At 36.5% G+C, this 16,464-nt stretch overlaps 1 protein-coding gene across 1 annotated transcript; it reads left to right on the top strand.

The window, feature by feature from the left end:
- Window positions 1–6,633: 6,633 nt before the first annotated feature.
- LOC114933112 (putative fatty acyl-CoA reductase CG5065) lies at window positions 6,634–15,646 on the top strand. Its single transcript, XM_029305579.2, has 4 exons — window positions 6,634–6,915; window positions 8,883–9,356; window positions 12,519–12,746; window positions 15,043–15,646. The coding sequence occupies exons 1-4, from the start codon at window positions 6,731–6,733 to the stop codon at window positions 15,359–15,361; spliced, it is 1,206 nt and encodes a 401-aa protein (XP_029161412.1). The 5' UTR covers window positions 6,634–6,730; the 3' UTR covers window positions 15,362–15,646.
- The last annotated feature ends 818 nt before the right edge of the window (window positions 15,647–16,464 follow it).

Below are 16,464 nucleotides of genomic sequence, written 5' to 3'. Positions count from 1 at the left end.
AGCTATTATATGTGCTGGTATACGATGTTGGGTATTCCGGATTTAGCCACCTTTGGCGAGCCTTGCGACAATCACGCCAACTGCCTGGATGAATACGGCATTCACAACAAGGATCCACGAGCGGACGATACGAAACCGTACGCTTGCGCTCTGTACAGTTTCTGCCCGGACCATTGTTGCCCTATGAAGCACATCCGGTACATGAAAGATTGTTTTCAGTCGCAACGCAATCCTTGCTTTGCTGAGAACCAACCAGGTGCGTAGACATATAAATATCTGTGTCGCGTCTCATTTATATATTTTCTACTAATGGTTGAAAATTAATTTCATCTAACGTGTAATGTGATCATGCCTTATCGTCCCATTACATCGAAAAAATACTGTTACTGTGTAATGAATGTACATTTCTTGACACTGGAAAAGACGAGATTAGAAAACGACATATTTTCTTCTTCTCGCATAATTTTATAAGATTTTCGACTAATTATATAATATTATTTTATATATTTTCTAATAATAATTGAAAATTGATTTCATGTAGCGTGTGTAATGATCGCATCGTATCGCCTTATGACATCGAAAAAAATGCTGTCACTGTGTGATGTATAATTCTTGAAACTAGAAAAAACGAGATTAGAAAACGACATATCTTTTTCTTCTCGTATACAGTTGATTAAAAACAGACAATTAATGTCAATCGCTAATTTTATAAAATTTTCGTCTAATTAAATAATATTACCGTACAATTGTAATATTTGTTGATAAATCAGAAACATGTTATCGTAAAGTATGCTCCAAAAGCATGTAACTTTACAGACGAAATTCTCGCTTTGTCTACGACGAACGCAACAACAAACCGGTGCTTCACCGCACGTCGAGCTTCGCATGCTCATTTGCATTCCGTGCGCCACGCGCGCAATTAACCACACTTGAAGTCTTTCCTCTGTCAGAGGCGCCGCATTTCGTTTACAGCACATCGAAAGTGCACCCTGAATCGGGACGAGAATCGCGACTTCCACGCGCTCGGAGCGAATCAGATAAATGTGAGCTGCGAATGTCACCAGCCCGGTCACGAGTGGTCCTCCAGATTCGGGCTGTGCGTTGATGTGAATGAATGCATTCGCGGCACGCACAATTGTACATTGAACGAGGAGAGTTGCCTGAACCTGCCCGGTCATTACGCTTGCGTCTGTCGACTCGGCTACGTTTATAATCAGGAGATGAAACGGTGTGTTCACAGCCCGGACATTGACAGAGTGCTGAAGAGTGTTCAAAGTGTGCGCGAACCAAAGGTAACGAAAACGAGAAGTCTCTTCGACAAGATTGTTCGAGTTATTACCCGATCCGCCGGAAGTAGCTTCCTGTATGGCTACAGACTTAATTTTTTATTTATTTTTACCGTGTTGATGTATAGTATCATGTAAACGAAATCTATTCTATTTATTTTTTAATTCAGTCAATTTTTTTTTGTTCTCTCTTCTCGAAAAAAAAATATTTTAAAAATTCTTTAACATTCTGTAGTATTATTTTTACGAATCCAATTGTGTTAATGAATTATTGTTAAAGAAAGAATGCAGTTAATTTCATCAACAGATATATCTTTGCATATTGCAACATTTTTATTACAATGCTTTAATTTTCAATTGAGCTTACATTCGCCTCTATAAATAATTTTTATTAATTACAGTAATTCCAAAAAATTATAATAGCAATATTGTACACGTAACCGATAATTAGAAATACCTATTACATTTTGCATGCTAAAATAATTTTTAGATATAAAGTATGTACGCACATATAATAGGAATATAAATGCAATATTAAATCTAAATTATGAGCATTATTTGCAGTAAATATTTCTCTTGCGCGCTTCTCGTTTATTTCTGAAAAACGCATTAACACTAAAAGATTAATTAATTACTTTCCAGCGCACACCGGATGCAAGCTTTAATCATTGAATTTTGCGTAGTTATACACGAAATATATTTTCACGCTAATTAAATAGTTTGTAGAAAATTAATATAGCATTATCACGCGGTTATTTAAACGATAATGCATTTTGGGCAGTACAAACAATTGCGATATTGCGATCGCTGTCTTATTTAATGAAATTAATGTGTAATTTAAGTGAGAAAAGCTCGTCATAGAGGGGTGTTGTTGTTGTTGTTAGTTGTTGTTGTAGTTTATATTATGAAATTAACATGGGCGCTACAAATATAGGATCGTTTGATAACGATGTGCATGATAATCAGAGCAACGTTATAAACTGCGATATATTATCTTTTAGAAATATTCAGCTACTTGAGATGCACCGCAGCGCGTAGAAATTTGTATCCGTAACAATTCAAATTTTAATCTTATCCGCATAATAGTGCGTTTCCGTGTGTTTCGTACGCTATCACAAAACGGCTTCTCTTAACGGTTATTTGGCCTGGCTAAAGGAAAAACAATGCTCTCGGGTATGCCGTACTCCATGCTTAGCATAACGGTGAAATAAGCTCGAGCTCGGGCAAAACACTCGGAAGAAACATCCGGCGAGAATTCTTAAAGATGTTAAAACTCTCGTGGAACAGCAATTATCCTTTGCATTAACACTTCAAGGGCGAATAACGCCCACCTTCGCTAATTTCGCGCAAAGTAAAATTATTCCGAAAATTTATCCATTTATAATTTCGTGGTTTTGCGGAATACCCGACCAAAGAATATTCAAATCAAATATTTTATCAAAAACATGTGCATATCCAAATGTGACATAAATCTTTAAAATTCCGTCAAGAGCAAAATATACCGATATCTGTTATGACATAAATGTTAATGTTGCATAGTTTTATTCCACCGCACTTTGTTGTATGTATACATAGACATCGTGTCATTTAGCAATTTTGATGAAAATAAATCCATCGGTTAAATTAGATAACCTCGTGAATTAATTTACGTCGCGTTAATTAACCAACAGTTAAGCAACATATCCCTGGAGCCAGCACATTCTCCATATGTTGCCCTATCGTGTATGTGTGTGTGCGACATGTACAATCCAATTTTTGCGGTATTCGCACACAGAAACGAGATGAGTGACACGCGTTACGTGCTACCTATACTTTACCGTTTCCGTTACTGCGAAATTCCACGATATGAAACAAATATCATCGACGCACGAAGAAATCCGTACGTGTGCGAAACATGTGCGTGGAAGCCGTCCAAGTCGAGCGATAAATATAGGCGGATTGAACGCGAAAAAATAAAAAAATAAAAAATAAAAATCTAGCAATGCTGTTTTATTCATTGAATGGCAGAGCCGTGTCGCCGAGTTTCTTTTCGCCAAACAAACTTCGCGCGAAGTAATGCATAAATGCATAAAGTGCAGCGCGCGACGTATAACATCATTCATCAAGGTGTAGTCGTTGATTTCGATGTATCGGACGAGAAAAATTGCTGATTCGCACATTCCGAAATGTCCGAGTGCCTTTATATATAGATATGTGTACGCGTAAGTGAGAAATTGAGACGCGGAGCGGAACCGTAAATGGAGAAAATGCGATTGCGTGGTTTCAAAACGAAAGCGAGCGGTCAACGCAGTCGCTACCAAACAGTAATTTTTCTGTCTCGCAAGACAAAATGCGTACCAAACGGGGGATTAGGAGAAACAAACTGTTGTGGCGAGGTTTACGTAACTCGGCGCTGGCCGATCTCGAGGATCGCGATATCGCGGGCGCGCACTTTCATTCTATCTTAATCTCTGTTATATAACATCACGCTAAACCGGTTCCATCCACTTGCACTCGCGCAAAGACCGACGTTATGTACTTTCTTCGGTTCAACGTCCTCGACACCTACACTTGCAATTACACATGTTAGTTTCTAATTTACGCGCAATTACAAATATAAGTCTGCACACGCAAAGACATTTCGAAAATTACCGAAGTATACTCATTATTTGTGCGCTCTGTGCGTTATTAATAAATTTACAGTTATATAATCGCTTGAGTTATATATATATATATATATATATATATATATATATATATAACTCAAGCAATTATATAACTGTAAATTTATTAATGACGCACAGAGCGCACGAATAATGAGTATACTCTATAAAAAGATATATATATATATATATAAACCGTGTATCACAAGACTTTACGTGCATACAATACCTTGACATAATGTCAATCAACTTGTGACGAAAAACAAGATCAATGTTCCTTTTTCTTCATATTTCCAGATATATTTACATCGTCTACATCCATAAAGAGTTTCGATCGGTTTCTTTTTCAGATTTCAGTTATATATACTCGTATATATACACACGTAAAGTCTTGATACACGGTTTTTATATTTTTCTGATTATTAGCATATATTACCGTCATTATGCATACTAACGACGTATACAATAAATATAATGGAACTTGGAGCGCAGATAATATCGTGGATGACCTGCATAGCTCATCAGAAAAAGTAATTAACGCGCGACGAGACCATTTGCGCTTTGCGCACGCAAACGATATCATTAAGCATATTAACGTTTATTGACCAGTCTTTATGACGTTCAGGGGGCGTCATCGTTGAAAAACCCGCGTCTCGCGAGTTTTCATCCGCCGTGTAAAACCACGGTTCGCTTTAAATTGGCTTGATTTTTTTATTCGTAAACAGCGAGCCGGCGCGATTCGTCGCAGCCCGGGCATTGAAAACAACAGCGCACGTGGACATGTATGAAACGAAACATGCGCCGTGACAAAAAAAATGTACATATTCAAACATGGAAATACTGCAATGGGGAAGAGGAAAGAAGGGGGAAGAAGGGGGAGGGAGGGAAGAATGGGAAAACGAGGCCGGGTGCAGCGTAGCATTACAGGGAAATCCCGCATCGAATAGCCGGACGTGTCGAAAACCCGAATATTTCCTGCGCCGTAGCTATTTGTGCCAATTGACCGTCGCAACATCAATTTTCGGACTCTGAATCGCGTTAGTGAAGTATAGTCATTTTATTGTGCCGATGTCACGGGTGTGCCTTCGCATAAATAGATATTTTCACCGCAAATAAAGGTATACATCATACATCCAGGATTTAAAATGAAATATCGCTTTGGAACATTAGTGCGAGCTTTCTTCCGAATCACGAATAATCATTAATTGTTGATAAACGAATCTGTAATACGTTTTTTTCTGAAATTATCTACTTGACACTAAATCACCAATAGAGCAGTGTCCGATTTTTGGTGACCCTGATAATGTACAGTAAAGGTGAGATAAAAATATGTAAATTCGTCTTATAGATAAAATAAAGATGATTTTGTTTTAAATATATCTAGGTAAAAGATAAAATTATATGGCGATTCATTTAGATAATAATTTTTAAGACTGCTGTGTAAACACAGTTATAGAAAAAATGTAAATTATAAAAAAGATATAAAAATTTATGTATTTATATAAGTATTTTTATATGCTATGATACTATATGCTATTCTAAACCAAAATTATCTGAGAATCATTCTAGATAATTTAGTAAAAATAATACTTTTTTTTCATCTAAGATATAGATATAGATAATACATATTTTTATTATCTATATAAAGATAAGACGCCAAAGTTTCATCTAGATGATTATCTATATAATTTTATTTAGATAACAGGAAACACTGATAATGTAATATATTGACTGTTATTTATTAAAATGAATGAAATGATAAAGAGACATTTTAATTACTTACTTGTAAAGCGAAAATTACCCGCTTTTTAACTTCTAATGCTACAAACAACCTCAATCAAAGCTACGAATTCTATGCTAATTTAAGATTCACGTTACCGGCAATCCTGGTAAACGTAGCTACGATAGACGTCGCTCTCATTTACATTGGGTTACCAGCGACGTCGATGAGGCGTCCTTGTATTGCCTTGACAATTCGATCCCTTTGTCTCGGTTTATCAAACCACTTGCAACAATGAAGACATGTCTCATCAAATCTAATTGCTATAGTCTAGTCTAACTTTATAGAGCAATATTTCAGGTACGTGAGAGATTGATGTTTATATGAATGTGAGTTTATGTGAAATACATAAATATACAATTTCAATTAATTAAACATTAATTTCCTAAAATTTACAGAGAAAAGATGATATATCAATTATTTAAAAAAATAATAAATTAATAAAACATGCGATTTTTAATGTTGTCACTACGAAAAAATGTGCGCATGTCGATAAAAAACTGGTGAGGTAAAAAATGCTTACTGCGCTAAAGAAACATGCTTACGGTGAAAACATGCCAGTTTTGAAGGTAAAGCACTTGTAAAAAAATATACCAGGTAAATATACTAGAAACTTTTTAATTTAACTTGTGTACATATTATGTATAGAAAGGCTGAACAGCTTCACAAAAATCTAAAAAGAGACATCAAGGCCGAAGTATCGTCAATTTTAATATGTCTAAAATATTTCGACATCTGTTGAATATTTTTTATATCCTTAGGATTCTCTATATTATTCGGCAAAGAAATCAGTGTATCATGAACGTTATTTTTATTGCGCATGATGCTAAGACTATTTTGATTATATAATAATCTCTGAGTCATGCTCGTTCTACTGGAAATTATGCGACAGCTCGAGTAGCGCAAAATTCCTCTCTCTTTCACGATACTATTACCTGGTTGAATATAACTCGAGACTCGCCACGCGCTCTCGCCGCGGTGTCGGAGCGGCCTTCTTTCCAAACGGGCCCCAGTCATCCAGAATGTCTCTGTGCGAATGGTACGCGAATCGCGCGGTGCTCCTTACGGGAGTCACCAGCGAATTGGGACGTGTTCTTCTGGAGAAGATCCTGCGATGCTTGCCGAACGTCACAGTGTGCGTCCTTCTCAGATCCCGGGACGGGCTCAGCATCGAGGACCGGTTGAAGAAGATATTCGCGTCGCCCGGGTACGAAAGGATTATATTATCCCTCGTCGCGTTTACCTAGCGCCTGTAAATCGCACTAGTCGCTCGATATCGCTTTTGTGAGCGTTAAATTGTGACCCGCGATTCCGGTCGAGAGCGTGCGCCGAATTTATTCCCGAAGACGTTGAACCGAAAAAGGCACTTCTCTCTTTTTCTCCTCTTTTTTTCTTGCCTCTCTCTTTCTTTCTTTACACCCGGTGGCTTTCCGCGGGAATTCCGAGAACGTGGTGTACCTTACGCCAAGAATCGATTGTGGAATTAGATTTTCAACGAATGCTCATGTGCCGCGACGGATAGAATGGCATAGTTCGAAAATTTTTCCGAAAAGTCGTTATTACTCTTATTTACGTGACTATAGAAAAGTACTGTTGCAAAAGATTGGATATTTCTATTCCTGATTTGTTTATAACAGAAACGTAATCTCGGATGTAAGTCTAGCACTCGACGTAAAAATTCCGCGTCAACATTATTCGTTTCGAAATGTCACCATTGTGTGTCGTCATCTGTCAAAAATGTGATATTCTCGTATAGTGATTCCGCTGTTCAAAACATGAATAACAAATTAATATCTAAAGTATAAATAACATAAACCAAAATCTTTCATTGACATTTGCAAAATTTGCACTGATATTTCCCTAAAGAAAAAAAAATCATTAATTTATTAACCCGCGAACGATCGAATTGCATGGTTCGAAGAAGTGGTGACAGAATCCGATACATGTGCAATCGCACTTACTCAGCCGAAATTACAGTCGCAATAATAATGCCATCAAGACGAGGAAATGCAGTTGGACGCGTATAAACCCAATTGCCTCGTTACGTGCTCGTCCATCGTAACGATCGTCCGGATGCATCGCAAGATGCACGCGAAGGAGAAACTCGGCGTCGGTGCATCGTGCGGCGACTCCCTCGAGGGAGAGAAGCGAGCTAAAGCTCGCAGAGAGAGATTTATTTTCATTAGCACACGCCTCCGCGCTCCCTTTAGAAAGATTATGAAGTATACGCGGCACGGCGCTCTTCTCTCTCTCTCTCTCTCTCTCTCATCCTCTCTTTTTCCTCTTTCTCGCCCTCGGAAAATCCGCGACCGCGCGGAAAATTCGTCCGCGTTTTGAATTTCACGAAATTAAAATCCACGCGAAAGGATTGTCTTCCCCTGGGAAATCGTAGTTACCATTGGATCGCTGCGTTTCTCTCCTGCTTGAAAAAGAGGATCGCCCCGGCGCGTAAATGAGAAAATGCAAATGAACGAGCAGCTCGAAATGTTCAAGGTGCAACTACTTCGACGCTATTACGTTCGGCTGAAATCGCTCTCGGCTCTCTGCGGCCGCTCTTGCCGGATTTTCCACGTCTTATTTGCGACTCCTTCTACATTTCCGTTTAAAATAGTTACCGGGTGCATGAATCTGATTGCATAAATCTCTCTGCAACTGTACTTCGGAACATCAAGGTATTACGCTATATGTTTGCATTTGGTCCATCCAAACATACCGAGCGCGTTGAATTGGAGTTTATTGTAGGTATTCGCATATATTATTTTTTTTTTTTGTATCTTTTGAATATACATCAAGAGAAAAAAACAAACACGAATTATCATCACAAATGTATTTTCGAAATAGAATAAGATTTATGTGTTATTCCTCCTTTCTTTATCGTGATTAATATTCATTATTGTATCATCATCCATAATTAATTTCCCCCGAGATGGCGCGTCTAAGTTTTTCTCGTTAATTTTTGCCCGTAATTGTATCTCGCATCCTGGAGATAAAATCCAAGGACGCGTTGCATAATTTGAAACTGCGTATCACCGGAGCAGCGCTTTACATTTTTAACAGCATCCGCGTTCCGTGCGCTCTTTTAACGCTACGACGCATCTCCATTTTGATAAAGCGCGGGCCCGGCTGTAAATTCTAAAGCCGATTTGCATCACCGGTGTTATTATCGTCCGGCAGGTACGAGCGACTGAGGCAGGAGGTGCCCGGCGCGATTTCGCGCGTGAAAACATTCGAGGGCAATCTGCTTTACGAGGATCTCGGCCTAAGCAACAAAGACAGAGCCTCGTTGAAGGAGGTTAGCGTGGTCTTTCATGCTGGCGGACCTCACGACTGCGTCCTGGAATACTGTCAAGACTTACCGAAGCTGAAGAGCATCGCCGTGGCATCCAGCATCTTCAGGCATCGCGGCCAGATAAGCGAGAATTTGCAAAACGAGAAGATTCCGGAGTTACCAGTTGCCCTAGTGCGGTTCCCCTTTGTCGGACCGGCTTACAAAGAACCTAAGCCCGGCTTTGTCGAGATTCTTAAAGGACCCACGGCCCTTATGGTTGGCGCGGGTTTTGCATACGGCAATTCGGCGTTTCAAGCTGAAATTATTCCAATGGATATAGCGGTGAATACGATGATAGCGGCTGCGTGGGAAATGGGCATGTACGTAAAAAAAAAAAGATATTATTTATAAATTTATACAAATATATTTAGATAATTCATATATCTTGTCTCTTTGCGTGATTTATAAATTAAATTATAATTATTTCAATTATATAATTAAATTAAAAGTTTTTTAATAAAATCAATAACATTTGACAATTTTGAAAAAGGGAGGCTTAATTTGTCAATTAATAAAATTTAAGATTTTTTGATTCCTCTTATTATCTCCTTTTTATTTTCACATTAATTAAAATTAACTTGCCGTTAATTTTACTTCACAGTAATAAATTAGTTTCTGCACTGGAAACCATGCACTAAAATATTCATTTACGTAAGGGTTATTAAGATGTACTTAAATATTACGTTCGTTTAACGTTTAATTAAGAAGAGAAAGTCAACCGTTTGCTAAAGGTACGCACGTGCATGGTGTTGTGCAATCTTTTGCGGAACAGCAATAATCAACATCGTCTAATTAGAGACATGAAACAGAATGTAGCGCGATATCGTTCTATTCTCTTACAGTTATTGCGCAACCTGTGTACTTTCTTTAATTTTAAAAACATGTAAAGATTTTTACTCGGGAAAATAATTATCTTGCTTGCACTTCTTTCAATGAGATCTTATTGTTAAAAAAAGATTTTTCCTATACTTTTGTAATCATTTTATAGAATAGTGTCAGTAAAGAGATATAAAATACGAATGAACAATTATTATACACAAAGATAGTGTGGCTATAATGAGTGTCGACAGTTCTATTTGTTCGTTTCTTTTTTAAACAAAGAGAGAATTCAAAATCGATAGAAATTAAAGAGCGTGATTTGATACAAAAATCCGTATAAAATCTCATGTATGCAATCGATTAATGCTCGATTTATAGAGATCCGTGAAAAACGGTTAGTTTTATCAACAAAAAAATAAAATTGTTAATAAAAAAAAATAGATAAAACCTTTCTCTCGCAATTGCAGTTTTTAACATATCAAGCAATCGAAATTTGTTACAGACACGGCTTATCTAGTTTTTCCAATGCGAAATATTGGATACGAACAAACAGGTTTTACATGTGCGCGCTGTTTCCACGGTTATTAGTGTTTTGTTCGTATCCAACGCTTCCGCTTCAATTGTCTAAAACGGAATTCGTTCTTTTCGTTTTTGTTTGAGATTCACCTCGGTAATTTGCTAAAAGCCTGGTTGCTTCTGCCTTGATAATATCATAAGTTTCTCATGTTAAATATCTAAATTACTTTGAGCTCTAAGTAACAGTATGTTTATATACATATATCATAACAGGATCTGTTAATAGTTTAATAATATTAAATCTGCATTTAATATTCTTTTATCTCGAAAAGACAAAGCAATCAGTTCTTTTAGACGATTCACTTAATTTATTTAAAAACGTGCCTTTTTATACTAAAGATATAAAATATTTATTTAATAAGCTCTAATCTCTTTATAATCTATATTATAGCTTTTTTAATCTTCTTATTTGATTTATTTTTTAGCTTGAATTTGTGATGCAGGACCTGTATTCTATATATTATTCGTACCTGTATTATTGCAATTTTTCGGTTTGATTTTCATTGGCTTTTAACTAATCTCTAGCTAACATAAATTTTAGATGTACGCTATTACAGCGCGTCGTTAAAGTACTCTATTATACTCTTTTTACGGCAACCTTTTATTTAGATCAACGATCGAATGAAAGTTCGAATTCCTGTTTACTTCTGAATTTTTTTCGGCATTATATTTTTGGCTTATGTAAAAAGTACGGTAAAAAGATATGTTTTTTACTCGAAAGAAATGATTATATATAATAAAGATTGTGCGCACGAGAGCAGATAATCGATAGTTAAATTGCGCTTCATGCTTGGAAGGAGGATGGTTAAATTGTATTAAGTCGATTTATTGAACCGAAGATATAGGTAGAGTGCATTAATTTTCATACTAGACATATCGACGAGAAAAAATAAGTTCAGCGTGAAACAAATATTGAAAATAATATCGCAGTGAAAATATTGGCTCTCGCGAGAGAAAGGACTTCAATCAAAAATTGTGCGCGATGCATCTTGTCGATGAAACTTCTTTTATTTATTTCATGCGAAGTTTTAATTAGTGCACACAGTGATATCCGAGACAAGCTTCTTAAATTCCAAGAGCTTTTATTTGAGTCAGCCAATAAAAAAATCAATCAAATAAAACTCATAGCTATGTTTTTCCAAGCTTTCTTCAGAAGTCCTACATTTAATAGTAGTTTCAACTAGAAGTATTTGGTTGTTTTGTTTTGAGATATTTCCAAACGATTGCCCCGAGCGAATAGGTTAATTGTGTTTACTTTATAAAAAGCGTAGTGCGCTATATCTTGCTTTTTATACTTTTTTTTCACATTTTTTAGCGATTATTTTATTCGTATTTGAAGCAATTAGTCAGAATGTGATTAATTATAATGAGTAAAAAATCTTTTAATCATTGTATAAGAAACATGAAAATGCGTTGTAGTCTCGATATCCGTAAAAAGTGCTTTTAATACGTACGTATGGAAAAAAATTCAAGGCTCTGAGTGAATTGCACAATATAAAGATGCCTTTTCATACGCAGCATGTTGCAGCAGCAAATCAATTAAGTGATTAATATTTATTAGAGCATATTTCTTCGTTCTCTTATTATGTCAAGGTTAAAAAATATGATTTTTGCTTTAATATTCTTATAATAATTTATTTTATTCTTAGAATCCATTATTTGATTATTATTAATAATAATAATTAGAATCAACTAGTTGCGTGTTCGTTCAATTGAACTTCACCAATAGCAACAAATTGCTGCGGCAGCATGCTGCACATGAAATGGTGCATACCATAATGCATTTTTTTCCATTGTCCAATTTCCGATTACTTAAATTTATCACTTAAATTTGCCTAAAAACTTTGGAGAATCGGAGCACCTTATAAAAATACAAGAGTGCATAAACTTTCTAAATTAATAATGCAGATGCGTATATATATTCATACGTAACTTAGGTATATTATCGCATAACTCTGAATAAAAAGGGAATTTGCTACTCTCTCTCGGCCGCATATAAAGCGGTTAATTATCGCGCGATGCTAAATGACTAAATGCCGCCGGGTGCGCTCTCTCATGTATGTATGTACGCTCTCGTTTTCGCCTAGGTCAAATGCTGAGAAACCGGTGGCCTACAACGCGGTAACGCTGGGCTGCACGTGGGATGAGCTGATTAAGAATAATCGACGGGCCAGCTGGACCTTTCCCTATCCGACTTTTGGAATCCGCGGCATGACGTCCATCGGGCCGTTGCACTGGATTTTGGTGCTGCTCCTCGAATGGCTACCATCCGTACTCTGCGACATAGCGCTCACTCTATGCGGGAGAAAACAGAGGTATATTCTACGAGCGTGAAAATTTATCGCGAAGTTTCGCGAGTCACGAATTTATCGTCACAGTTCCGTCAACGTCATCGTTGCCGCGGAAAATTTAACGCAGTCTTATATTTTGACCATCGCCATTAATTTTACTATAAAAATGTAAAGTGTCAAGATTGTTCCTTTTCCTTATTTTTTTGTAATCACTGCTTTGCAATTTATTATTACGTAAATGTAAATAAGACACGTAATGTTGTTAGTTAGGTATATTCTGTTAGGTAAATATTACGCCATTAGTCTTATATTACTCGCTTCTTATATTAAATACTTGATCGCAGAGAGGCAACGAATAAGCTACTCTTGTTACCGGAGTATTGTCTAAGTTTAAAGTTGGCCCCGCGTAGCGCTTCTGCAACAGCTGGCAATATTAAATTTGCTCGCGATATTAACTTGCGCGGAGAACGCAACACTATTAAAGACATTAAGTCATTTTCTAAGAGAGCATAACGCGATATTACTTTGCATTACGGCTCAATTTATAAGTTATAGATAGCTTTCCAGACAGCATCAAATCCAAAATCGGCGCATAAAATATCTTTAAAATATGTTTAAGATGTCTTTCAGATATCATATCATAAGATTTCTTAAAGCTGTCTTAAAGATTTCTTAATGATAGCTTATGCGCCAATTTTGGGCTTATTGCTGTTTGGATTATCGCATCATGCATTAAAATATGCAGTTTTAAATAGAAATTGTGCGCTACTTTTGCAACCATTTGACGAGAATCGTTAAATTTTACACCCGATTCTATCTATATAACATTTATATATGGGAAGTAATAAAATATATTATTTATAACAACTCGCGCGCGGTTGCATATAAATTCTATTTTCAGCGCTTAATATCGCAACGACTATAAATTCGAGAGATCACGGAACGTTGATCGCAGCCAGTATTATTAAACTTCGATGCATTTCGAAGATAATCCTCCTTCGCTGCATTTGCGAGCATTAAGAAACGGTTAAAGCCGCATACATGAAATTTCGAACTTCCCGATAACTACTCTCACTCTATTATCGCGAGCGAGTTTCGATGAGGAGAGAGGGAGACCCGCGCGCGAAAGTTTGATCGCGATCGCGAAATACGCTTATACAATTCGGTCTCCACGACTTTCTGCGTTGTGAAAGGTCCGTCGCGCGTCATACATTCGCTTAACGCACCACAAAATCGTAAAAGTAAAAGTTATCTGGAACGGAAATTTTAGGCACGAGAGAGTGACATAAACAAGTTCACCGGGGCTCTTTCGCAAGAACGCCCGGAGAAAAGGAAAATCGCGTCGTCTTTCTCTCGAATGGGAAAACTCGTTTCCCTCGATCGCAAAAGTTGCGTCACTCGATGCCTGATTGCTTTGAGAAATGAGGTTTGATGCCGCGGCCGCGACGAGAAAACTTTCAGGAAATCTTGACAGGCGACGTCCCATCGCTCTTTACGTGCTCTTGAAGAGTGTTCAGGTAAATAGTATCGACTTACTATTTACTTTGCTAGCACTCGATTATTTTCGATGAATTGCTCAATGAGGAACGGTAACCACCGACCAACTTTCTAATAACGTTCTTTCTTCAGGAGAGTATTTTTTATCACATTTTTTTTTATTAAAATATCAAGCAAATAATTTTTTTATTATTACTATATATATGTTTTTTAAAATATGCAATAAGAAAGAAAAGGAAAGGAAAAATGTGTAATATAGATAAATCGATTACTTTTGTAGGTTGATTTGCGAGCGCGAAAATATTTTTGCTTTTCTGCCTTTAATCTGTCAAATACTCTCCTGATTTTTTCATTTGCTCTCTCAGATGGTCGCGTACGGAGTAAATCTTACCCGCTACCTTAATTCGGATTTTCTTCCTTCTGAAAAGCAACTCTTCCATCAAGTTTGCCACGATTCTTTCGTAATAAGTTGGATTGGAAATTATATAGTTCGCGACGGACGAAGAAAGTTTTTTTATTATCCCACTCACTCTTAATGGTATTTTACGATCTTTTTTCTCAATTGCGATTGAATTGGCTATTCGAAAATCAATCTTGAATACTCGTTCGTTCCACTGTACGTACTGAATCTACAGACATTCGAATAAAAAAGCGATTTTATCTAAACAGTAGAAAAAAAGATTATACCATGGAGGAGATGAAAAAAAAAAGATCGAGCGAATAGTCGAGAGTTTGAGAGGATCGGGCGAGACAGGCATTAACGGAAGAGGGAAAGGAAAAAAAAACGATCGGTCCTGCAGATAAAACCTTTACTGCTTCCTAGGGTTCTCGCAGAGTACGAGAGAGTTCGTAATGCACTTCGATCCCTGAAGCCAATTTCATCGAGACCGTGGTCAGTGGACAGAAATCGCGTGTACCTGCTACAGCAACGTCTTGCGGCGGCAGATCGAGATGTATTTCCGGTCACCGCAGAAGTCGACATCGAGGCTTATCTTCTCTGCGCCGCAGCCACCACCCAGAAGTCCTGCGTGAACGAGGACAATCTCAAAATCATTAGGATTATTCATCTGTTCTTGTTATGCGTGCCCGTAATATTCGTCGTTGCATACATTGCATCACGTACGTTGCTGTCACATGAATGATATATTTAAATATTTACATAAATCATTTTAAGATTTTTATGTATACTTTTATAATATATATATAGAATGTCTGACAGGTTTTTAGTTTATAAGAATTTCTAATGAGAAGAACGTGACGTCTATGGAACTTCTTTATTCTCTGATCAAAAGTATATATATATATATATGTATGTTAAATATAAGGGAAATATTTATAATAGATTACTGATATTAATAACCACGTTTGCATACACAATTACCTATATACTTACTGCGCAGTTTAAAATTACAGTTAGATAAAAAATTTGCATTTGTGGAACTTTAATTTTATTTCCTATATTTTAGTCATATGTATGGCTCCATTAAATTTATTAACGGTACATGTCAACAGTATTAATAGGACGATATTTATTCATTCTATAAATTATTCGAATTATCTTTTCTGGCGTAAGAAAATTGATAGTATGTCGATCATTCATGAAATGTGATTCTGGAAGTATACTCGGTCAAAATCATGCGTAACGCTTTTGTAAATATTCGTGAGAGTCGAGGCGTCTACATGAGAAAATAACATTTGGGTGAAAGTTTCCAGGCGCCACAAACATCTCGCCTTCGCGCGCACAGAGTATCAACGAAGGCATATTTCCGCGCACGTTCTCTCTTATGTAATATCGCTGCGCTCCGACTTGCACTCATTCGATTGAAAAAGATACAAGGAAAACGGGGAATATTATTTGCAGATTTCGTATGTTTTCTCTTGAGAACAAGAAAGAAATTCCCTCGAAAACTTTTCGATATGTGCGTAACAACGCGATATAAAGATCGCGTTTTGTTTCGAAGCCGTATGCGCGAAAATGTATTATGACGATATAATATTTTATTTACTTATTTCGCAAGATGAGAAGAAAAAAAAATATTCGTGAAAATGTAAGTTACATAATTATTTTGTGATAATTACACAATAATTTCGGTAACAAAAATAAATATCTTATATGTAATACATTTTTATTAAGAATAAATGTGAATAAAAAAATTAAAAATAATAAAAATAAAATATTACATATAACATATAAGATTTTAAATTATGTATAAAAGATTTTGCTTTGAAACTATTCTTTGCTTCT

Source organism: Nylanderia fulva, unplaced genomic scaffold (genome assembly GCF_048542155.1).
Source record: "Nylanderia fulva isolate GAGA-0341 unplaced genomic scaffold, ASM4854215v1 Scaffold29, whole genome shotgun sequence".
NCBI classification, from domain to species: domain Eukaryota; kingdom Metazoa; phylum Arthropoda; class Insecta; order Hymenoptera; family Formicidae; genus Nylanderia; species Nylanderia fulva.
This window is presented reverse-complemented; position numbering and strand designations above follow the sequence as displayed.

Coding starts and splice junctions, on each gene's coding strand:
- LOC114933112 (XM_029305579.2), top strand. CDS start 6,731: ATGTCTCTGTGCGAATGGTACGCGAATCGCGCGGTGCTCCTTACGGGA. Junction 6,916..8,882: donor AAGATATTCGCGTCGCCCGG/GTACGAAAGGAT, acceptor ATCGTCCGGCAG/GTACGAGCGACTGAGGCAGG. Junction 9,357..12,518: donor GCTGCGTGGGAAATGGGCAT/GTACGTAAAAAA, acceptor GTTTTCGCCTAG/GTCAAATGCTGAGAAACCGG.